We start from the raw sequence: 24,460 nt of genomic DNA on the forward strand, positions 1-24,460 counted from the left end.
TTTGTTCCCTTGCACTGCTTATAGAGGGGTTTGCTTTAATTTCTCTATCGCTTTCATCAAATTAATAAATTAAATCTCAAAAAAAGGTTCAGGTTGTGATTCCCCTAGTAACCTGCACATCACTACACCTAAAATCTGTGTTCAAGATCCTGGTCCCCACCTGCAGGTGGGGAGCTTTGTGAGTAGTGGAACAGTGTCTCTTCTTTTCTCTCACTCTCTAGTCCTCTGTATTTTACTCTCTATTGCTCTCTGTCTCTTAACTCTCTGTTAAACAGGGGAAAACACTGATTGGCAGGAATAGCTGAATCCTGCAGGCACCAAGCCCAAGTGATAATACTAGTTTCAACAATTAAAAAAATTAATCAACAAATTCAAATCTCAAGAATTTGTCCTTTTTTGTGATACATTTTTTAAAATATTTTATTTATTTTCTCTTTTGTTGTCCTTGTTGTTTTTCATTATTGTTGTAGTTATTATTGTTATTGATGTTGTCGTTGTTGGATAGGACAGAGAGAAATGGAGAGAGGAGGGGAAGACAGAGAGGGGGAGAGAAAGATAGACACCTGCAGACCTGCTTCACCGCTTATGAAGCGACTCCCCTGCAGGTGGGGAGCCGGGGGCTCGAACTAGGATCCTTACGCCAGCCTTGTGCTTTGCGCCACCTGCGCTTAGCCCGCTGAGCTACAGCCCGACTCCCGATTCATTTTTTTTAACATCTGCCCCCACCATCATCAGATACCATCATTGAACAAAAGATGCCAGAAATGAAAATTTTAGCCTGAAAAATAATGGCAGTGGGAAGTCAATTGATGGCACACAGGTTATCATACACAAAGACTTGAGTTTAAGCCCCTAATTCCCACCTACAATGTAGAAGTTGTACAAGTGTTGGAGCAGGTTGCAAGTCTCTCTCTCTCTCTCTCTTTCTCTCTCTTTCCTCCCCCATTTCTCTCTATCTGTATCATAATATAAAAATAAAAATAGAAAAAAAGGGTGCCAGGAGTGATATTATCATTATTCAATCACCAGTACAACTGCAACAAGAACAAGAAAAGAAAAATAATGAACTAAATGAAATACTGAATTACTCTGCATTCCAACAATGGAGATTACAGTGTTTCAAAAGATGCATTTGATGATGAGCACTGAAAGAAGTGTAGACACACATAAGACATCTAGGACCACACTTCCAAATATGTAGTCATACAAATTGAACACACGGTTTTATATCCAAAGACTAGTACTCCCTTACAGTTCCTTTTTGTTTGGATTAGAAATACAAAATAGACACTAGTTATCACCAAATAAGAGTTACATGTGCCCAAAAATTTAAAAAGACATTACTTGTTGGTATGCTTCTAATTCTGCTTTTAAAAACCCCTTCTGTTTCATTTGGTTTAATCCCCCCTGCATCCTATTTACATAACACTGTATTCTATTTACATAACCTCTGTTAACAAGCACCACCCTCCCTCCAGGGCATTGGTGGTTCAGTGGTAGAATTCTTGCCTGCTCTGTCCCCTCTCCTTGTCATACACTGATTTTCACCAGTCACTTTTCTCTCCACCCTCTCTGCGTCGCATCCTGTTCCCACCCTACTGGGCTAGTATATTTATAAGGACAAGATTGTTTGTAGTTTTTGGTTTAGCTTAGCTTGGTATAGATTGCACTGCATCCTGCATGAATAAAGAGATACTATGTACAACCCAGCCATGAGTCCCGGGTCGTCTGTTACCCGCGCGTGAAGCCAGCCCGGCAAAAATAACATATGGCGCCTACAACGTGGGACTGGACCTGCACAACTCCCAGATAAGTGAAGACTTTGCCTACCTATACACTATGGTCTTCTCTTCTACTTATGAAGACGTTTGCCAAAGCCTCTACTGTTTCATCATGAGACAGTCACTCTGTCTCTGGAACATTTTGCTCTGGGCCACACTTTGTTTCCCTGACCGGGAACTTTGGTTTCTTGTGACCCTAATCATAGAGCTTGGGAGATGCACTGAGATTTCTCCTTTTACTTTCTGGATTCCCTCTCCCATGTTTCCTGAGGAAAAGGACTACATTTTGCTCCGGGCCACAATTTGGTTCTTTATGACCATGATTGTAGACCTTGGGATATGCATGGGGATTTCCCCCTGGGACTTTCTGGACTTCTTCTCGAATGTTTCCCATGGAGAAGGACTACTTAAATTTGAGGAGCATTCTCGAGTACCCTGGCAGTCCCCAAGAATGGAGACACGTGGTTAGTTCTACTCTCCTGATTGGATTCTTTCTTCGATGGGAAGACACTTTTAAAAATGGGTGCCTGAAGCAATCCAGAAAAAACAGTCAGAAGCACCCTAAATGGAATTTCGAGGAGTTTTTTGGACTAGGACGCCCTCCAGGGACTCTTGATGCTACATGGTGAGATTTGTTTCGTAAGAGAGTGATTTGAATGACTGAATTTTTGTTTGACATTGACTTAAAAAAAAAAAATGCTGGACGCAGCCATGATTTCTAGAGACATCCAGAAACAATCCAAAAAATTGTTTTTTCCTCCTTTGATTTCTTTTTTACATCTTGGATAAATCTGAAACGTTTAATCCTGAAACAGTATGAGTTATGGGCGGGGCAAATAGTGCAATGATTATGTTAATTATTCTCATGCCTGAGGCTTCTACCATGGTTCTTCTGTTTACCTTTCCACATTTTATTGAGTTTAAACTGTTTAAACAACCTTAAAATCATACTAGAAAGGACTTCCAATTATAATGGAGTTATCAATTATAGTAAACGTCTATTCTGCTACAAGTTTTGTTTGACAAGTAAGTAAATTTCAGCTGTCAAGTCTTCACATGAAAAAGCATCTACTCGGGAGTCGGGGTGTAACGCAGCGGGTTAAGCGCAGGTGGCGCAAAGCACAAGGACAGGCATAAGGATCCCGGTTTGAACCCCGGCTCCCCACCTGCAGGGGAGTCACTTCACAGGCGGTGAAGCAGGTCTGAAGGTGTCTATCTTTCTCTCCTCCTCTCTGTCTTCCCCTCCTCTCTCCATTTCTCTCTGTCCTATCCAACAACGACAACAACAATAATAACTACAACAATAAAACAACAAGGGCAACAAAAGGGAATAAATAAATAAAATAAATATTTAAAAAATTAAATAAAAAAAAAAAGAAAAAGCATCTACTCAAATGGAATTCCCGGAAATCCATTTGGACCCCTGTTCTCTGACATCGCCCACAAGATGGAATGACTACAACACACCCCCGGAAACCAATTATGTGACCTGGCACGACTTGAAGAAACAGATTCACAGACTCCAAAGCTCACTTTGAGAGAGCTAATAATTTTGCAAACATAATGTCAGTGGTCAGAAATTCATTGAGACATTTTTCTGTAACACTCTTCTGGATTCATTTTTCATTGTTCTACCAAACCCTAGATCAAAAAAATATAGGCATGTCAATAGAAATCCATCATTCCTGTTTTTAAATGCCAAGTGTTTCAATTAAATTTTATATCAACTTTTTGGTATTAAATTGACTGTATGTAAAGTTCATGAAATTTACAATGTGTGTAATGATAATAATTTTAATTGTGAACTAAATTTCCTCTGAATATTTGGCACTTATTTTTTCGTTATTGCTATTATTTGACAACTGATGTATAACTACACTGTTGTGATTAAGTGTGTGTGTCTCTGTGTGTGTTATCAATAGGTGGATCAGTGCAGTCAAAATATCAGGTATTATGTTCCCATAGCTAGAGAAATAGTTCAGCTAGTAGACTAGCTGAAGATCCTGATTTAATTAATAATATTGCATGCTCTGGGTTCTCCCTCTCTCATGTGAAACTCTTAACCTATCTCATATGAAAGATAAAAAGTAACTCTTAAGAAATTGCTTTATTTATAATATGGATTTTAATTATTATCTTACATTAGAAATAATCACTGAACACAAGGTGCATCAGATTCATAAATAACTGAGAATGAGGGGACTATTAGACTCTTTATTATTCAAATGACTATCTTATTCCTTACTCCAGATGATGGAGATTTGGATTTAACCAAAAATTCATAGATGATCATCGACAGAGGTTGTAAACATGGGCTAATATTGGTCTTCTATACAAATTGTGTAACCTTGTTTCTATCCAATGGTATATCCTCCTAATTCTTAATTCCACATTAGTTATAAACAAATGAAAGGACTTGTCACCACATATCTAGATTCTGCTGCATCAGAATAACTGGAAAAGAAAAAGGTTTTTTTATTGAATTTTTTATTGGATAGAAAGAAATTGAGAGGGGAGGTGGAGCTTGAAAGGGAAAGAGACAGAGATACACCTACATCTGTACTTCATTACTCACAAAGCTTTTCCCCTGCAGGTGGGGAGCAAGGTCTTAACAGTAGTGTGTGCACTTAACCAGATGCACCACTGCCAGGCCCTGAGGAATAAAAGGTTCTACTACCATATGCCTCTGGTAGTTATCTTTATTTTAGGACCAAGGGCTGATGTTTAACAAGACATAGTCTCAGTAGAAAAGAGAAATAGCTTATTTATTACTCTTGATATTTCACAAATGTTTTTGGATAATGCTTCATGTAAGTTTAAAGTACCAAACACCTAGGAATTAAAGACATTGTGATTGTGTGGCATTGGTTCATATATTTATTCATTTTGGCATAATATGTATGTTAAACAACCTTCTTTGTTGAAAATCAATTGAATTTTGGCAAAACCCACTCTGTGCATATTGTCATAGGCTAAGGGATTCTGATAGGACAGATCTACTGGAAATCTAAGAACCTGTGACCTCAGAAGTACTCTCTCCACTTTGGCAACCTTTTGAAGGCATCTTTTATTTCCCTGTTCCTCAGGCTATAAATCAGAGGATTCAGCATAGGTATAAACACGACGTAAAAGACAGATGCAAATCTATCAAAGGTGGAGGAACTGCCAATGCTGGAACTCAAATAGACAAAGATACCTGAGATATAAAAGAGGCTCACCGTCATCACATGAGAAGCACAAGTGTTGAAGGCCTTGGACCTTCCTTTAGCTGAAGTTATCTTCATGATGGAATTCACAATATAACCATAAGATATCATGATAACAAGAGCATTTGTTACCCCATAGATCATTGTAAGTACTGCCGTCATGAATTGTACAAAGAAAGTATCAGTACAGGATAAGATCAAGAGTTGGGACATATCACACAAGAAGTGGTTGATGGTATTAGGCCCACAGAAGTGGAGCTGAAGTATAGCACACAGTTGGGATATAGAACCAGAGAGTCCAGCCACATAAGACATCAAAACCAACCGGACACAGAGGGTGGGAGACATGATGGAAGAATAAAGCAGTGGATTACAAATGGCAGCATATCGATCATAAGCCATGGCTGTCATGAGACAAGACTCACTCAGCCCCATGGTTGAAAAGATGAAGTACTGAACAACACAACCCACAAAGGTGATAGTTCGCTGTTCTTGGAAGAAGGTAGAGAGCATCTTGGGAGCTGTGGATGTCACATAGCAGATATCTAGGAAGGACAGATGTTTGAGGAAGAAGTACATGGGTGTGTGCAGGTGGGAATCCATTCCTATTAAGACAATGAGGCCCAGGTTCCAAGTCAGACTAGCAATGTACATCAATAGAAACAGGATGAAGAGAGGTACCAAGAGTTGGGGGAAATCTGAGAATGCCAAGAGGACAAAATAAGTGACCTCTGTAGTATTTTTTCCTCCAATCATTGGATTAATTCCCCTAGAATCAGAAAAGAGAACACAGTCATTGACCCAAAAGAAACGATCACATTGCAAATCTTACATGTGTCATTATTCCCTCTCACTGACTATTTATTGTTTAAGAAGAAATGCTTCACTTTTCTTGAGAACAGATTCTAGCATTTCATCTCTAAAAAAATGTAATCATGGGCCTACTTTGTGTTTCATATTTTCAATTTCAACTCTTGTGAAAATTAAAGTATATTTTAACAGATCATGGACAAGTTTAAAAACAATAAAATCCTATTGTTAATATAAAAAGTTATAAAAGGTTGTTTAAGTAATGCAATTCATAATCCAGTAAAACTTTTTTTCAGGGGGCTCAACTGGTCATTGTCAAAAAGGCAAGAGACAGGATATTATGATAAGGATAGGGACAAAGTAGAAACCTTGTGTGTTGTTGCTTGGACTGTAAATTGGTATAATCATGGAAAAATATGTAAGTCCTTTAAATAATTAGAAGCATACCTAAACATGATTCAGAAATTTCACTTTTTCATATGTACTCAAAGGAAATAAAAATCACTGCCCTCAAAAACTCTCTGCAAATTTATATTAGTTGCAGAATTATTTATTTTTATTTATTTATTTTTACTGAAACTGAAAAATTTGTATGCATCAAAAGCAAAACAAACTACATGAGGATAACCAGGCAACTGAGTAAATGGGAGAAGATATTTGCAGCATTATTTATAATAGTCATTATTTGAAGAATTACACACTGACAAAAGAATGGTTAAATTGAACATTACATTTATATACATGTGTATCTCCATACTGTGTATGTGCATAGAATATTGTTCACATGTCTGATGATACATTATTCTGGAATATGATGAAAATATAACCTCATTTTGTAATAACCTGAATAGATCTTGAGGGCACTGTACAAAAAAATGATAAGTCAGATAGACTAAGACAGATATATGCTCTTTTCCACTCATGCAAAATATGAAAAAAAACTCAACAAATAAACTAATAAAATGTGGATTAGATCTGTATTTGCCAGAAACTGGTGTTTGGGGTAATAAGGTAAAAGTGGCCAAGGTTACTCACACGATTATAAAGTCATATAACAAATAATTTCTAGGAATTCCATATACCACATAATGACAACAGTTAACAATGTTATATATTCACATAAAGAATAGGAAAGCAAGGAGTCAGGCGGTACACAGCGGGTTAAGTGCATGTGGTGTGAAGCGCAAGGACCAGCATAAGGATCCCTGTTCCAGCCCCCAGCTCCCCACCTGAAGGGGGATCACTTCACAAGCAGTGAAACAGGGCTGCAGGTGTCTTGTCTTTCTCTCCTCCCTCTCTTTATTCCCCTCCTCTCTCCATTTCTCTCTATTCTATCCAACAACAAAAACAATAATAGCTACAACAATTAAAAAGGGCAACAAAAGGGAATAAATAAGTAAATCTTTTGAAAAATCATTTTTAAAAAGTCAGTCAGAGCAGTAAAGTTCCCATGACAGAAAAAAAAAAAAAAATCACAGAGTGGAGTGTTGATGATACCTGGTTAAGCACAGGTATCATCAAGCACAAGGATTGGAATTCAAGCACCCGCTCCCCACATCCATGGGGAACACCTTATGAGAGGTGAAGCAGGTCTGCAGATATCTTTCTCTCCCCATCTCTATTTCTGCTTCCCTCTCAATTTCTCTCTGTTCTATTAAATAAAAATAGAAAGGAGAAAGTAAAGAGGAGAGGAGAGGAGAGGAGAGGAGAGGAGAGGAGAGGAGAGGAGAGGAGAGGAGAGGAGAGGAGAGGAGAGGAGGGAAAGGAATAGAAAAGTGGCCACAGGAAGCAGTGTATTTGTAGTACATTCACAGAGCCTCAGAATTTTTAAAAAATCATGTATTATAATTCAATATTATGGTCACTCATAGTTAAAAATGTAATAGACTTCATAATCCCTGAGAAACTGAGAGGAGTTGTGCATAACTTTTTTTATTCATGAGAAAAATCTATCCTAAATGTCAAATGTCGTAAGTGGATAATCTAACGAGAGAGGAAAAAATTCTAAATATACTCACTCTTCTTGCTTATTATTTTGCATGTGTTTACTATCTGCCAAGATAGAGAAGGAAGGATGCACAATGAAAAATTCTTTAGAGATCAGGGATTCTAGCAAATCAATTCTTTCCCAAAACTGATAAGTAAGGATGCAGTTATTTTCAGGCTTGTGCAAATAAAATCACTTTAAGAAACCTGAGAGTGTTGCTGAGTGAAGAACGACATGACATAAAGAGGTAAAAGATGGCTAGATTGGTCCAAATCACCTGTGATTCTTTTGTGCCATCTCTGACTCCAGACACCAAGGAACTCCAATGATAACAACAGAGAACCACTTCAACTGTGCTCAAAAAAAAAAAAAAAAAGTGGAATTATGCATGCATATTGTATCTTTTTTAATATAGAGATGAAACTGAGTGACTGCTCTTTCAGTTCTCAGAAATTATGAACCAAAGCTATAAACTGAAGTAGAACATATATTAGGTAATAACCTAGAAAACAGAACCTTCAAGGAAAGAATTAATTGAATGAATCCTCAAGATGGATACATTTGGAAAAACAAATATGTCTTAATCAGTTAATTACCTAGAAATTTATAAGATATCATTTTAAAATTTACTGCTCAAATTTTAAATTCTGCACTACTAAACTATTTTCTAAACATTTTGTCATTTGGTTTTAGCTGATCTTTTTTTTATCCCTACTTGACAACCATAAAAATGTAACATCTCAAAACCACATCCTTGAGAAATTTTAACACTAGAAAGCAATATGGATCTCTCTCCAGAGAAGAATGACTCACAATTTTGGTTAGTGATTGTTGTTGTTTTTTTCCCAAGGAAGTTTCAGAATTTGATTAAGATTAAAGAAAACTTCAGGGAAAACACTAAGAAAGGGGTATAAAAGTGAAGGGACAGGAATAGTTAAAGAACAGGAAGAGTTAAAGAAGATACTGAGGGTCTTAAACACACTGTCATGTCTGTCCTATTGGAGAATTCACCCATGACTATTAAAGTAACACATATTCCAGGCTATTCTCTAAATCTTGTCACCTGATCTTGGCCCAAATGCTATCTGACCTTCACCAAGGGAAATAGACTCCTTGAAACCAAGTTGAATCCTATATGTCTTTGCAAAAGATGGGTGTTTCAAGGTCTGAAATCCATCTGTAACTCACAGCAAGAGAGGTGCCTCCAGGTGGGATCCTCAGAATTGTGTTATTAAGAGCAGAGATAAAAGAATAAAGGTCAGAGGGAGAAACTCTCCAGGTACTTGTGTTATATAGTCATGGTTGCTTTGTGGATTAGCTAATTCCATGCCCTCACTTTACCATGTCCCTTCTGATTCAATTCCCAACTTCCCCATGGTCCTACCTGAACTGTTGATTGTACCTTTTCTACTAATAAACTTGGGGCCATTAGAGCTGGAAAGTACAGAGTAATTATGCGATTTTTCTTTCAGTTTCTAGGTCATGACTGGAAGTCAATAGAACTAAGATATTTGACCACGATGACACAGCCAGCAAAACAATGTATACCAATACACCACTATACTAACATGCATTTCTTTAACTCTCTGACCTGAAATCATCAGAGCAGCCCTCTGGGGCACTTGTAACATTATGTCCTATGTCTAAGTGAGGGAACCTAGACAATAAGGAACACAGGAAAACTAACTTGTGAATTACCATAGTTAAAGCTATCAATATTGACATCAGTCAATCTGGGTTAGATTTGGTTTCTTTTCAGTTGCTATTTCACTTTGAGAAAATTAACCTCTCTGGGCTAGGTGGTGGCGGACCTGATGGGGAATACACATTATAGCACACGAGGACACAAGTTCAAGCCTCATTTACAGGAGGAGGCTTCTTGAGTGGTGAAGCAGTATTACAGATGTTTCTCTCTCTTTCTCTCTTTCCCTCTCAATTTCTGTCTCTACCCAATATAAATAAATAAAAATAAAAAGAGCCTCCCCAATCCTCCGCATGCTCATCTATAAAATAAATGGTTCTGAGAGTAGTAAGTACACTATGAAATAGGTCTTCATAGAGAAAATAACCACCCTCTGTTAACAGTAGGTCACATTTATGTGCACTGAGTTGGAGCTATTTCTACAAGTTAAACTAAATTACCAGCATTTATTTAAAACATAAGCTTAAGGTCATCTGCACACAGTTTTTAACAATTGGAATTAGTATATCAATATCATGGCAATACTAGGAATATTTTAGATAAAGTCCCATGCTGGTTGGTCCATTAAAACCAATCCTATGTAATGAAAAAGGGGGGGGGGTAGGAAGGACAATGAATTAATTATTTGATTAAACTCTTTTTTCAAAAAAATTTTAATGGGGGTAAATAATGCTTTACTGGACAGTTGTTGACACATGGGTATAGTTTCTTACCTTCTATCGTTGGGGTTTGCATACTACTCTAACCACCAGCCCAAACCCCTCTTCACCATGGTGTCCTGGATACCCAACACCCTACCCCACTTCTACAGTCTAGAGTCTTTTGTTTTTCTGCAATATGCCTCACCCCATCCAAGCACCACCCAGTGTTTCTTATTTCTTGCCTTATCTCTTAAATGCCATCTAAAGATGAAATAATCTTCTATATTCAACCTTCTCTTTCTGGAATTTCTCACTTAACATGATTGCTTTAAGTCCCATCCACGATCTGAAAAAAAGAGAATATTGCATCATTTCTTATAGCTGAGTGATATTCTATCAGTTATGTTACCATTGATGTAACTCTTAGCAATAGTTTAGTCATAATATATTACCCCTCATAAGAACTATGAGAATCTGACCCTTTAAAATGAACATATTCTTAAGAGTACTTTAAAGATAAAACACCAAGAGAATAGAACTTTCACCATGGCCAAGAAATGGAGAACACATTTCTGGTCAGTAAGTCGTTTCTGTTCCATAAATCATACTATAATATCCTACATGGGTTATTGCTAGCGAGAAGAATGCTGCAGACCTCAACATGCCCAATGTTTCTGTCTGCAAGATAGGGATAGTTTTTCACATCTATCTTCAGATGACAATAAAAATCAAAGCTATATAATGTAAAGTGTTGTATAATTTCTCACACTCCGTGCATGTCAGTCTATAAGCTCTTGTCTGAAAAAGCAAGTCTTTTTACATTTTCATATGAAATTTCCCACTTAAACTGAGCCTTTGTCAGATCCTGCAAAGAGTGCAGCTTAGAATGTCCCTAGCTGTAACCACAGAATATGAGCTCCGATTTGCAATGATACAGAGGTTGCACAGGCTTCCATGCTTAATATGGGCCCTGGATCAAATCGATGGGGTTTATAGTTAACAATATTTGTATACTTTTCCCATACTTGGGAGCTACTTTATTCCTTGATAAAGATTTCTAGTCCTATTTCCAACTCTGACATCATCTCCCCAGACAATACCATTAGCCCACCTGCATATTAGCTGTCGGGTTCAGGCAAAAAGTAGGAAAGTTGGGGGTTGGGAGGTAGTGCAGTGGATTAAGTACACATGGCTCAAAGTACAAGGACTGGCATAAAGATACAGGTTGGAGCCCCTGGTTCCCCACCTGCAGGGGGTCACCTCACAAGTGGTGAAGTAGGTCTGCAGGTATCTTTCTCTCTCCCTCTCTGTCTTCCTCTCCTCTTCCCATTTCTCTCTGTCCTATGACAACAATAACTATAGCAACTACAACAACTTAAGAGAAAATAATTAAACAAGTCAATCACTAGCATCGAAACTGAATCAGTGATAAAAATTTTCCCAAGAATAGAAGCCCAGGCCCAGATTGCTTTACTAATAAATACTATAAGACTTTCAAAGAATAACTAATATCAATTCTCTTCAAACTCTTCCAGAAATTTGAAAAGGGGCAAGCATTCACAAGTCCATTCTATGAGGCTAACATCATTTTAATACACAAATCAGGAAAGGACTCTACTAGGAAATAAAACTATAGACTATATCCCTAACGAACACTGATGCAAAGATTCTTTTTTTAAATTTATTTTTTATTTAAAAAAGGATAAATTAACAAAACCATAGGGTAGGAGGGGTACAATTCCACACAATTCCCACCACCCAATCTCCATATTCCATCCCCTCCCCCGATAGCTTTCCCATTCTCTAACGCTCTTGGAGCATGGACCCAGGGTCCTTGTGGATTGCACTTGCTCAACAATTTGTTTGGCTTTGTATGTTAACTCTCTTTTCAGCCACCAGGTTCCAGATGCAAAGATTCTTAACAAGACCTTGGAAAATCGAATCCAACAATATATCAAGACCAAGAATCAAAGATGTTTCAACATCAAGTCAATCAATGTAATTCATTATATCAACAAAAATAAAGATAAATACCACATGATAATATCAAATAATGCCAAAAAGGTATTTGACAAGCTCCAACACCTATTTCTGATAAAGACTTTACAGGAATTGGGAATAGAAAGATAATTCCTCATCAAAGCCTCTAAATTGGGAACTAGATAAGGAAGTACATTATCTCCACTATTATTTAGCATAGTCCTTGAGGTCCTAACCACTGCATCCAGACAAGAAAGAGATAATAAAGATACACAGATAGGAAAGGAAGAAACCAAACTACCACTACTTGCTGATGACATGATATTATACATAGAGAACCTCAAAAACTCCACACACACAAAAAAAACCCTACTGGAAATACTTAAAAAATTCAGTGGACTAGCAGGACACAAAATCAGTACAAATAAATCTGTGACATTTCTGCATACAAACAAGGAGTCAGAGAAAAGGAAAATAAAAGACTCAATCCCATTTACAATCAAACCCAAAAAGATAAAATACCTTGGAGTGAATCTCACAAAGGAGGTGAAGGACCTTCACAATGAAAACTATAGGGCATTGTTAAAAGAAATAGAGGACACACAAAAAAGAAAGAACATTCTTTGTTCCTGGTTTGGGAAAATAGACATTATTAAAATGGCCATTGTACCAAAAGTGATCTACCATTTCAATGCAAACCCTATCAAGATCACAATGATATATTTTAAGCATATTGAACATGTCCAAAGATTGGTGTGGAAACACACACACATACACACACAAATTACCAGAGACTTGTAAGGAAAAAAAAAGGGGGGAAGTATCATGTTCTACAACTTCAGTTTATACTACAAAGCAATAATAATCAAAACAGCATGGTACTGGAAAACAAAATAGATACTTGGATCAATGGAGCATAAATGGAACCAGAAATGAATTCATACATATTCAGCCACCTAATAGATGACTAACAGGCCAAAACCATTCAGTGAGAAAAAAAGAAGTTCTTTTCAACAGATAGTGCTGGGAAAATTAGATAACCATATGTAGAAAAGTGAAACAGATGGCCACTGACACCATACATCAAAGTCAAATAAAAATGGGTCAAAGATATTAGACCAGAAACAAAAAAATATAGAAGAAAATGTTGGTGAAACTTTTCAGGATTTCATGTCAAAGATGTATTTGAAGACTCAACCCCCTGGCCATTGGAAATGAAAGCAAGAGTAACTAAATTGGATTACATGAAACTAAAAAGCTTCTACACATCAAAAGCAAACTACGCAAGGATGACCAGACAAACCAGTAAATGGGAGAAGATAGCTGCACATCACACATCTGATAAGTGACTAATGTCAAACACTATACAGAAAGGATACAAATCTACAAATGAAATTAAAAATAACCTAATAAAAAAGCAGGCCAAAGAACTGAAAATAACTGAAGTTTTCTAAAGAAAAGATACCCATTACTCTGCCCCTAATTTAAGAAGTTTGCACTTCACACACCTGAAAAAAAAAACAACAAAAAACTGTAGTAGCCCAAACATGGAAGCAACTCACTTGTTTAACAGCAGATGAATAGTTAAATACAGTAGTATTGGTGCACAATGTAATAACACTCAGCTGTAATTAGTGATGAAATCTCTTTAGTTATATCTTGGGTAGACATTGTAGGAGTCCTATGAAGTAAGGGAAGTCAAAAGAAGAAAGATGAATACAAGATGATCTCACTAGTAAGTGGAACTTCAAAATACGGCAAGCAGCACAATCTGTAATAGCAAAAAACAAACAAACAAACAAAAAACCTGGAAGTAACCTAGGTGTCCAACAACAGAAGAGTGGCTGAGAAAGTCATGGTCTAAATACATAATGGTATACTACTCAGCTATTAGGAATGATAACTTCACCTTCACCTCGTCTTGGATGGAGCTTGAAGGAAACATGTTAAGTGAAGTAAACCAGAAAGAGAAGAATGAATATGGGATGAACCTAGTCATGGACAGAAGTTGAGAAATAAGAACAGAAAGGGAAACACAAAGCAGAACTTGAACTGGTATATTTGGTATATTGCACCAGAGTAAAGGGCATTGGGGGAAAAGAGGGCTTTCCGGTCTTAGTACAAGATGGTGGAGAAGGATCTAGGCTGGAGTGAGAGTATTTAGCAGAAAACAGAAATTTTACACATGTACTAACAATAGTATTTACTGTAAACCACTAACAATCAAAAGCAAAAGGAAAAAATACAAGGTGAAACTTGGATTAGACATAGTCTGTTGTAGCAAGTTCAATATCCATGGAACAGTTGGGGAGGGGGTTGATTGGACACTGAGGACCCAGTAAGAAGGATATAAGCTGGTTTTAGAAGTCTTATGTAGGTGCTGATCATGGAACTATAAGAAATTATATTCACTGGACATTAACTTTAATAAATTTCTGGTAAGCCATTATTTACCTACCAAAACTAAACAATTTAAAGTAAAATCATCTTTCCCATTTCACTTAGTTTACACATTATTTTATTTTGTTTTCCAGATGTATAAATGAATGCATAGTAATTAAATATCAAGAGAATAATGAAGAAATTAGAAAACAAGTTTGTGAGGTTCCTAATGTTCTTGACATTTATTTGCATATAATTTTACTCAAAGCATGAGTTTTATCCACCTGAGTGCACTCTTGGAAATACGATGTTAAAATTAATTAATATTGGTGAGACTTGTCTCAGACAAATCACTTTATCATGTAGTTAAGTATTCTAAGAGTCAAGGGAAGCAGGTTTCCACTTTTCTGCAGATAGGTATTCTTGTGAGATATGAAAAGTCACTTAGAATTATTATATTTGTCTTTATTTTTTAATTTTTTTTCTGTTTTACCAGAACACTGTTCAGTTCTGGTTTATGGTGGTGCAGGGGATTGAACCTGGGATGTTGGATCCTCAGGCATGAGAGTCTGTTTGCATAACCATTATGTTATCTACCCTCTGCTTGTCTTTATTTTAGTGTGAGTAATCTTTGCCCAGCTGTTATTCTGACTGGGTTATTTGTGTTGTTCTCTTCACTGCCCTCTTGAAAGCATCTTTTATCTCTTTGTTCCTGAGACTATAGATCAGAGGGTTTAACATGGGAATGATGATAGCATAGAGCACTAACAAGATTTTGTCTTGTTTCTTGGAGTGGTTGGAATTAGGACGCATGTACACAGAGAGAGCTGTGCCAAAGAAGAGTGTCACAACTGCCAGGTGGGAGGTACAAGTATTAAAGGCCTTGGCACTACCTTTGAGTGAAGATATTTTCAAGATGAAAGATGCAATGAAACCATAAGATAAAATGATAAGAAATAAGGAACCAAAGCCAACAAAAGTAGCTACCAGAAAAACAATCATTTGGGTGATAAAGGGATTGGAGCAAGACAAGACAATAATCTGGGGTAAATCACAGAAGAAATGTTGAATGACATTTGATCCACAATAGTCAAGATTAAAGCAAAGGATAGTTTGGACTAAGCTACCAAGGAAGCCAGTTCCAATAACAGCAGCAACCATTTTCTGACAGAGGGCAGGCGCCATGATGGCTGAGTAATGCAGAGGACTCCCAATAGCCACATATCTGTCATAGGCCATGGCAGTCAAAAGTCCACACTCAGACAAACACATCCAGCATCCAACAAAGTACTGGGTGGCACAAGCAGTGATGGAAATTGTTTTTTCATCTCTGAAGAAGTCTGAAAGCATTCTTGGACTGACAGAAGTTGTATAGCAGATGTCTGTAAATGACAGAAAACTAAGGAAAAAGTACATGGGTGTGTGCAGGTGAGAGTCCATCCTGATGAGGGTGATAATAGTCAGGTTCCAAACTAGAGTCACGAGGTAGACAACAAGGAAAATTGGAAAGAGGATGAGTTGCAGATCTTTTTCATCTGTGAGTCCCAGGAGAATAAACAAGGTCACAGACGTGTGATTTCTTCCCATGGCCCTGACTGATTCTGTCTGCAGATAAATAGATAATAAACAGTTATCATTTGATTATTCATTTTTTTCAGTCATGCAACTGAGTAAGTAACTTTAAGACATCAGTGTTTGGTTTAGCTACTTATTTCACATAAAATCTCAAACTTAACTGAAAGTCTTCTTGAAATATATGGCTACTCTTTTGTTGATGACAAATACCACAAATGGGAAATACCACAAATGGGAACCATTATCTCCTAAAATTTTCTTTTTTTTTTTTTCAGTAAGAACAATGCTCATCTCTGGCTTAAGGTGGTGCTGGTGATTCAGCCTTGGACATGAGAACCTATGGCATAGAAGCTTTATATATATGACAGAGAGATGAGAGAGAGAGAGACTTGGATTTTGCACATGATAAAGCAGTGTACTTTGTATGTGACCTATTTGTACTTGACCAGCCTGGAAATCCTCTGCAGGATAACTGCTGGCATTCCTGTGAAGGTGATTACCAGCATGGAAGGCAAACGACCGGTTCTCCTTCGCTCGTTCAAGAGATGATGCGATATAGGCAAGAGACACTGGGGAGAATTGGGACACTCTCCTTTACTGGCAGTTAGGCATAGGTTTAAAGAACCAAACAAAGAACATATTTCAAATATATCAAAAATTACAGGTTTCTTAAAGGTCAGCTTGCCCCTATGGTAGGAGGCTGGTATGACAGGAATTTATACAATACAAGACAATTATTCTCCATGATGCAAGCAACTTAATTATCCAAAGGTATTTGAAAGAAACATAGGGGTTAAACCAGTAGGGTGAGACAGAGAGAAGATGGATATCAAAGGCCATAGAGTTTGGAATTTCTCTTGTCTGGGGTTTGAGGTGTATGATGGAGTGTGTGATAAGTTGTGTTCTCCTCTGTGATCAGAAGGTGAGCTGAACTTTGAGTAAATGAACCTTAAGGCAGGCCTGCAGTTACTGGGGAGAGGCAGTGAGATCTCTGTGGGCTTGAGAGTCTGGAAAGGGAGAGTCTTGGCGAGAGAGGCTAACAAGGAGGTGTCTTTCCCAGACCTCCATCCAAGGATGGGGGGAATTTTCCCTAAGCTCTACCAAGCTTACACTTAGCCCCACAGATAATTATTCCCTGAACCAAAATATTCTTTTAAAATGATTTACTTATTAGGAAGAGGAAACCAGCAACCAGAAGAGCAGTATGGAATATTTGGTTCCAGGGATCAAACTGAGGACACTATGCATGCAAGCCTTGAACTCCACACACCCCAAGCTGTCAGGCAACCCTTAAAATACCTTCCTTTCTTCCTTTTTTCTTCCTTCTTTCTTTCCTTCCTTTATTTCTTTCTTTCTTTCTTCCTTTCTTCCTTCTTTCCTTCCTTCCTTTGTTTCTTTCCTTCTTTCTCCCTTTTTTCACTACATTCATCACTGGCGGTGGGGGGGGGGGTGTTGCTCAGTGCTCCTGGCAGCCATTTTATTTGATAGAGAGTGATAGCCAGAAAGAGATAGAGAGGGAGAAAGATAGAGAGAAGAGACATATATGGCACAGTTCTGTTGCCTACTAGGTTTCTCACCTTGAACCCAGGTCTCTGAGCATGACAGCATATGCACTCTACAGAATGAACCTGACCCCCCAAATATTTTTTGAAGTTTTATTTATTTATTTATTTATTTATTTATTTATTTATAGCAGAGAGAAACTGAGAGGGGAAGGGAAGATAGAGAGGGAAAGACACAGAGAGACACCTGTAACCCTGCTTCATCACTCATGAAGCTTTCCCCCTGCAGGTGGGGACCAAGAATTTGAACCTGAGTCCTTGCATACTGTAGTGTGTGCACTTAACCAGGTGTGCCACCACCTAGTCCCACTCAAATATCTTGATTATATATTTGACTACTCCACACTTTTGAAAACATATGGGAACTTTAAAATGACAAATTAGGAAAATATTAATATCTCTATATGCTTTAGAAAGTTAAGAATTTTTTTAGGCATGACTAATATCAACTATATACTTGAAGAAGTTTCTGAGTCATGCTGAACCCCATAACCTCTCCTGGTCATGGCGACCAAGTCAAAACCTTACAGAAATGTGAATATTATCTTTTTGTTTATTTATAATATTTTTGGCAACAGCATAGATATATTTTTCTTTCCCTTTCTTCTTCTTCTTCCTCCTCCTCTTCTTCTTCTTCTTCTCCTTCTCCTCCTTCTCCTCCTCCTCCTCCTTCTTTTCCAGAGCACTGCCCAGCTCTGGCCTATGTTGGTGATAGGGCTTAAATACAGATTGGAGATTTAGGCATGAAAACCTTTGCATAACTTTTATGCTATCTCCCCAAGATCTGTTGATCTTTGGAACTTTAACCCCAACTCAAATCTTTAGATCCCCCCCCAAAAAAGTCACTATTTGGTGCACTTATTACCAAAAGCAAGGACCCTAGTTCGAGCCCCCAGGTGGGGACCTGCAGGAGGGATTCTTCACAAGCAGTATGCAGGTCAGCAGGTGTCTCTCTTTCAACCTCTCTAGCTTCCCTTAAAAGAAAGTCACCATTTTCTGTTTTTACATATGGGTTTACACTGTATTCCCAATCATCCTGACTTTATTATTGTTCCTAGTATGTACTCTTCCTACTAAGGTTAATGATGTGAATTCAAGTACCACTTAGGAGGTTTAGATAGTGGTTTTGGAAAAGAAAAGGAAACTGGGACACAATTTTAGATTTTTTTTTTCTCCATGTGCTTTTAATCAGAGACAGTCCAGAATATACAAGAATTACTTTTAGGCTAATAGTAACTAAGCAAAAAAACTATTTTTTGTGTCAGTGCTTGTATGTTCTCATGAAGATGAGAAAAAAGAAGTGTTTTTTTCCAGTTCAGTTAGCATTATCTTTTTGAACATATAAAATCTATGTATAAATAGACTATACATTTGAATACATATTATCTGAAACACCTATCCAACTAAAACTCTTGTGAATATTTTAGTATTGCCAGTTTATCACTGGATGCTTCCTCTACAATCCCAAAGTCATTAATTTGCAATTTTTGCCCCATATGCAGTAACTAGTATTAGGAAGCTTAACTTTCATCAGTCTATATAGTATGCTTCATGTGTTTTAATAAATTCTCTGGTATTGTAATTATTTAACTGTTTGCTTTTAACTAAATACTTTGGTTATTTATTTTAATTGCTAAATTCTATCATTTACCTCTTTATGAGACATGGACTCTTAACCTTTCTCACTTGAAAATGTAGAGGCTGACTTACCATGTTCTCTCATGCTAAATACTAGTCAAAGGTGTAAAAGGGTTTCCAGTCTCCATTGTAGGCTGAAAAAATATGTCTACATAGTGTGCATATTTACATCATTCGGAACAGGTTTACTTACCCCTTGTAAAAATTAGACATGGAGGACAGTTGCATATCTACATAGTGTGCATATTTACATCATTTGGAACAGGTTTACTTACCCCTTGTAAAAATTAGACATGGAGGATAGTTTCATAAAGCATATTGGACATATTTGAAAGTCTTCTTGGGTCCTAGTCCCTCAAAGCTCCTCAGAACAGAATCCCTAATGACTCACCTAAAGGTTTTGGAAAACTTGATGCTCTCTTCTGATCCTTTCTACTCTGTGGTGTATCCAGCCTTCAGGAATGGCCAGTAGATATTCCAGTGCTGAGCCTCGGAGAGTCTTCCATTCCATCAGTATTCTGAAACGAGTGCATAATCTTTTGTTTGAAGCGCATGAAGTTGTGTCCTGCAGAAATGAACCAATTGTAGTTGAGAAGGACTTTAAATGTGCTTGGCCATTTTCTAAAACATGACCATTTTCTAAAACATCTGAAAGAACTTGGAAATACAGCTAGCAACAAAGGAACAATTAAATCTGCAGAGCTGAAAATAACCTCCCTCTTGGGTGGGAGAAGGAGACCAATTCTATGCTAATTGGGCTCCTTAATTAAACTCCAAAGTCTCCCTTCATGGTATTAATCTTTTGAGACATTTCATTATCATAGAATCTGCTGCTTATCCAGGAAAGAACTATGAATTTCTTTTTTTAATTTCTTTATTGGAGAATTAATGTTTTACATTTGACAGTAAATACAGTAGTTTGTACATGCATAACATTTCCCAGTTTTCCATATAACAACATATACAACCCCCACTAGTCCCTCTGTCATCCATACGCCAATTCCAGTTCAGGTTCTACTTGTGTTTTCTCTTCTGATCTTGTTTTTCAACTTCTGCCTGAGAGTGAGGTCATCCCATATTCATCCTTCTGTTTCTGACTTATTTTACTTAACACGAATTTTTCAAGGTCCATCCAAGATAGGCTGAAAACGGTGAAGTCACCATTTTTAATAGCTGAGTATTATTCCATTGTGTATATACCACAACTTTCTCAGCTAAGAACTATGAATTTCTTATAGAAATTAAGTCTGACAGTTTTACCCAGAAAATATAAACAGGTTACTCCAGCAGAGAAGAAATCATTAGGGACATCTGTCTGGAAACAGCACCAGAGATTGGAGAATTCCCTACAATTCAGACTTCAAGAGAAGTTTAGGTAGGGGGCTTGGTGGTGGCACACAGCACAGTGTGTAAGGACCTGGGTTCAACACCCCCCGCCTTCCAACCTGCAAAGGGAAAACTTCATAAGTGGTCAAGCAGTATTGCAAGTCTCTCTCTCCTTTCTCTCTTTCTCTCTCTCTCTCTCTTTCTCTTCCTTCCTTCCTTCTCAACTTCTCCTTTTTTTTCTATCCAAAATAAAAATGTAAAAAAAGGCTTAGCTCTCTCAGCTCTTTCTCTCATTCACTTTATTTGGAGGGTTATGGTTTACAGTATATTTGTTGACACATGGGTAAGATTTCTCACCTCACCATGTAGGGGTCTACAAAACAGGCTCACCACCACTGAACAAGTTATTTGTCATTTAGGTGGAAGTCTTCAGATGGTTCCTGTACAAAGAGACCTACAGAGCCTTTGGGTATAGAAGAAGAGACATGAGATTCTGTCCTGTGGGTCCAGCTACTTGGTTTAAAGGAATAAAAGTATGCTTAGTTACTATTAGCCTAAAAGTAATTCTGTTTGTTTTAACTAAATACTTTGGTTATTTATTTTAATTGCTAAATTCTATCATTTACCTCTTTATGAGACATGGACTCTTAACCTTTCTCACTTGAAAATGTGACTTACCATGTTCTCTCATGCTAAATACTAGTCAAAGGTGTAAAAAGGGTTTCCAGTCTCCATTGCAGGCTGAAAAAATATCTGTCTACATAGTGTGCATATTTACATCATTCGGAACAGGTTTACTTACCCCTTGTAAAAATTAGACATGGAGGACAGTTGCATATCTACATAGTGTGCATTTATTGTTGTTGTAGTTATTATTGTTGTTGGATAGGACAGAGAGAAATGGAGAGAGGAGGGGAATACAGAGAGAGGGAGAGAAAGACAGACACCTGCAGACCTGCTTCACCGCCTGTGAAGTGACTCCCCTGCATGTGGGGAGCCGGAGGCTCAAAACGGGATCCTTCTGCCAGTCCTTGCGCTTTGCGCCACGTGCGGTTAACCACTACGCTACCTCCCGACTCCCTCTTTTTTTTTTAAGTACAAGAAAATTAGTCTTGCTCTGGATCACAAGACACAAAAAGAAATTGTCTTTTAGTCCTGAAACTGTGATTTCACTTTTTCTACTTACCATATGAGACAGGAGCTCTCAGAGGGGTTAGAAGAGTTCTGGGAAAGAGTTAATAGCCAATTTCAAGAATTAAGAAAATTAAGTGTGTTTTCACTTATAAGAAAGATGGTTTGTTATTACATTTATTTATTTATTAGAGACAGCCAGAAATCAAGAGGGAAGGAGGGGGTGATAGGGAGGGAGAGAGACAGAGATACACCTGCAGCACTGCTTCACCACTCCTAAAGCTTTCCTCCTGCAGGTGGGGACCGGGGGCTTGAACCTGGGTCCTTGCGCATTCTAACATGTGCTCTCATCCAGGTGCGCCACCACCCGGCCCCGGTAAGTTTGGTCTTTTTTTTTAATTAGCATCTCCATTCTGGAAAAAATAAACTATCTTTACTCATCTGTATGAATAAAATACTATCTTTTAAATACTATCTGCTTTGCCCCTGGTATTTCCTTTCACAAATCAATTATCACCAGGCAGGTAACTGTTAGCTCCACAAGCCTCAGAGAAGGGCTAGGGCTCTGGAGAGGCAGAGTTCCAAGACACATTGGTAAGGTCCTCTGCTCAGTTGACCTACTTTTAGAACTTCAATCTACAGCCATACCACTCTGCATACCCCATCTCCTCTGATCTCAGAAGCTAAGCAGGGTCAGGCCTGGTTAGTATATGGATGAGAGAACCTCACAGACAAGTTGTCCCTAAATTATAGACCCTCATAAACTGCATAGCAGGCGGGGGATTCAGAGTGACCCACACCAGACAAATCACTTGGTCACACAGTTCTGTATAATGACACCAGGAATCAAGGAAACCAGGTGTTCATTTTTCTTTACCTAGCTATTCATGTGACCTACAAAAGGACACTTACAAATTTTTACATTCATCTATATTATAGCATTCACAGTTCTTTCCAAATATTGTTTTGACTAAACTATATGGGTTACTCTCTTCATTATCCTCTTGAAGGCATCTTTGATCTCTTTGTTCCTCAGACTATAGATCAAAGGATTTAACATGGGAATGAAGATAACATAGAACACTGACAATAACTTGTCCTGCTTCTTAGAGTTTTTAGAATTAGGGTGCACATATACAGAGAGAGCTGTGCCATAGAAGAGTATCACAACTGCCAAGTGGGAGGCACAGGTATTAAAGGCCTTGAAACTACCTTTGATTGATGACATTTTTAGAATGAAAGATGCTATGAAACCATAAGATAATAGGATAAGAAGTAAAGAACCAAACCCAACAAAAATAGCTTCTAGAAACGTAATTGTTTGGGTGATGAAAGGATCGGAGCAAGACAAGACAATAATCTGAGGTAAATTGCAGAAGAAATGTTGAATGATATTTGACCCACAGTAGTCAAGATTAAAGCAAGGTACAGTTTGGGCTAAGCTACCAAGGAAACCAGTCCCAAGAGCCCCACCAACCATCTGCCAACAGAGAGCAGGCACCATAATGGTAGAGTACTGTAGAGGACTCCGAATAGCCACATATCTGTCATAGGCCATGACAGCCAAAAGGCATGACTCAGACATAGCCATCCAGCACGAAATAACATACTGAGTAGCACAGGCAATTATGGAAATCCGTTTTTCATCTCTGAAGAAATCTGAAAGCATCCTTGGGCAGATAGAAGTAGTATACCAGATGTCTATAGATGAGAGGAAACTGAGAAAGAAGTACATAGGTGTGTGAAGGTGAGAGTCCATCCTGATAAGAATGATAAGACCCATATTCCACATGAGGGTTACAAGGTAGATTCCTAGGAAGACTGGAAAGAGAAATAACTTCAGATCTTTTTGATCTGTGAGTCCTAGAAGAACAAACATGGTCGCAGATGTGTAATTTCTTCCCATAGTCTTGGCTGTTGATGTCTGCTAAGAAAAAAAGATGAGAAACAAAATGTTTACATATTCATTTCATTTTATCATGTAATATAATAATCTTAAGTCACCAATATTGATTTGATATAGCATCACAACACTTATCTGTACTTGAATAAGAATTGTTGTACTAGATGAGAAGGGAAAACACTAAGCAGAACTTGGGCTGGAGTTGGTGTATTGCAACAAGGTAAAAGACTCTGAGGTGGGGAGAGTGTTCGGGTCCTGGAACATGATGGCAGAGGAGGACCTAGGGGGACTGTATTGTTATGTAGAAAACCGGGAAATGTTACACATGTACAAACTATTGTATTTTACTGTCAACTGTAAACCATTAATCCTGCAATAAAGAAATTTTTAAAAAAAGAATAGTCATACTCTTGTTGGAGACAAATAGGGTAAATGCAGGGGCCAGGTGGTAGTGGTGCACCTGAGCACACACATTACAGTGCACAAGGACTCAGGTTCAAGTCCCTGGTCTCCACTTGCAGGAGGAAAGTTTCCCGAGTGGTGAAGCAGAGCTGTTGGTGTCTCTCAGTCTCTGGCCCTATGTCACCCTTCCCTCTTGATTTCTGGCTGTCTCTACCCAATAAATAAAGATAATAAAGTTTTTTTAAAAAAAAAAGAACAGATGGGTGCTATTAGTACATTAACTCCCAAAATAACTTTTTTTAAAATTTTGTATTTATAGAAAGGAAATATTGAGTAAGCCATGGGATAAGAGGAGTACAACCACACAATTCCCACCACCAGAACTCTGTATCCCCTGCCCTCCCCTGATAGTTTTCCTATTCTTTAACCCTCTG

At 37.8% G+C, this 24,460-nt stretch overlaps 3 protein-coding genes across 3 annotated transcripts; all 3 read right to left on the reverse strand.

Annotated features, from left to right (window-relative positions):
* Nucleotides 1–4,804: 4,804 nt before the first annotated feature.
* On the reverse strand, nt 4,805–5,743 carry LOC103110435 (olfactory receptor 5AN1-like). The gene has a single exon (XM_007519604.2). It carries the CDS (start codon nt 5,741–5,743, stop codon nt 4,805–4,807), a length of 939 nt encoding a protein of 312 aa, XP_007519666.2.
* A 9,388-nt stretch (nt 5,744–15,131) lies between these two features.
* LOC103110438 (olfactory receptor 5A1-like) lies at nt 15,132–18,132 on the reverse strand. The gene is made up of 3 exons (XM_007519606.2): nt 18,084–18,132; nt 16,506–16,633; nt 15,132–16,094 (listed from the first exon to the last, which is right to left on the reverse strand). The coding sequence occupies exons 1-3, from the start codon at nt 18,130–18,132 to the stop codon at nt 15,132–15,134; spliced, it is 1,140 nt and encodes a 379-aa protein (XP_007519668.2).
* A 4,559-nt stretch (nt 18,133–22,691) lies between these two features.
* LOC103110320 (olfactory receptor 5AN6-like) lies at nt 22,692–23,627 on the reverse strand. The gene has a single exon (XM_007519494.2). It carries the CDS (start codon nt 23,625–23,627, stop codon nt 22,692–22,694), a length of 936 nt encoding a protein of 311 aa, XP_007519556.2.
* Between the last annotated feature and the right edge of the window lie 833 nt (nt 23,628–24,460).

This window comes from Erinaceus europaeus, chromosome 17 (assembly GCF_950295315.1).
Source record: "Erinaceus europaeus chromosome 17, mEriEur2.1, whole genome shotgun sequence".
Taxonomy (NCBI): Eukaryota; Metazoa; Chordata; class Mammalia; order Eulipotyphla; family Erinaceidae; genus Erinaceus; species Erinaceus europaeus.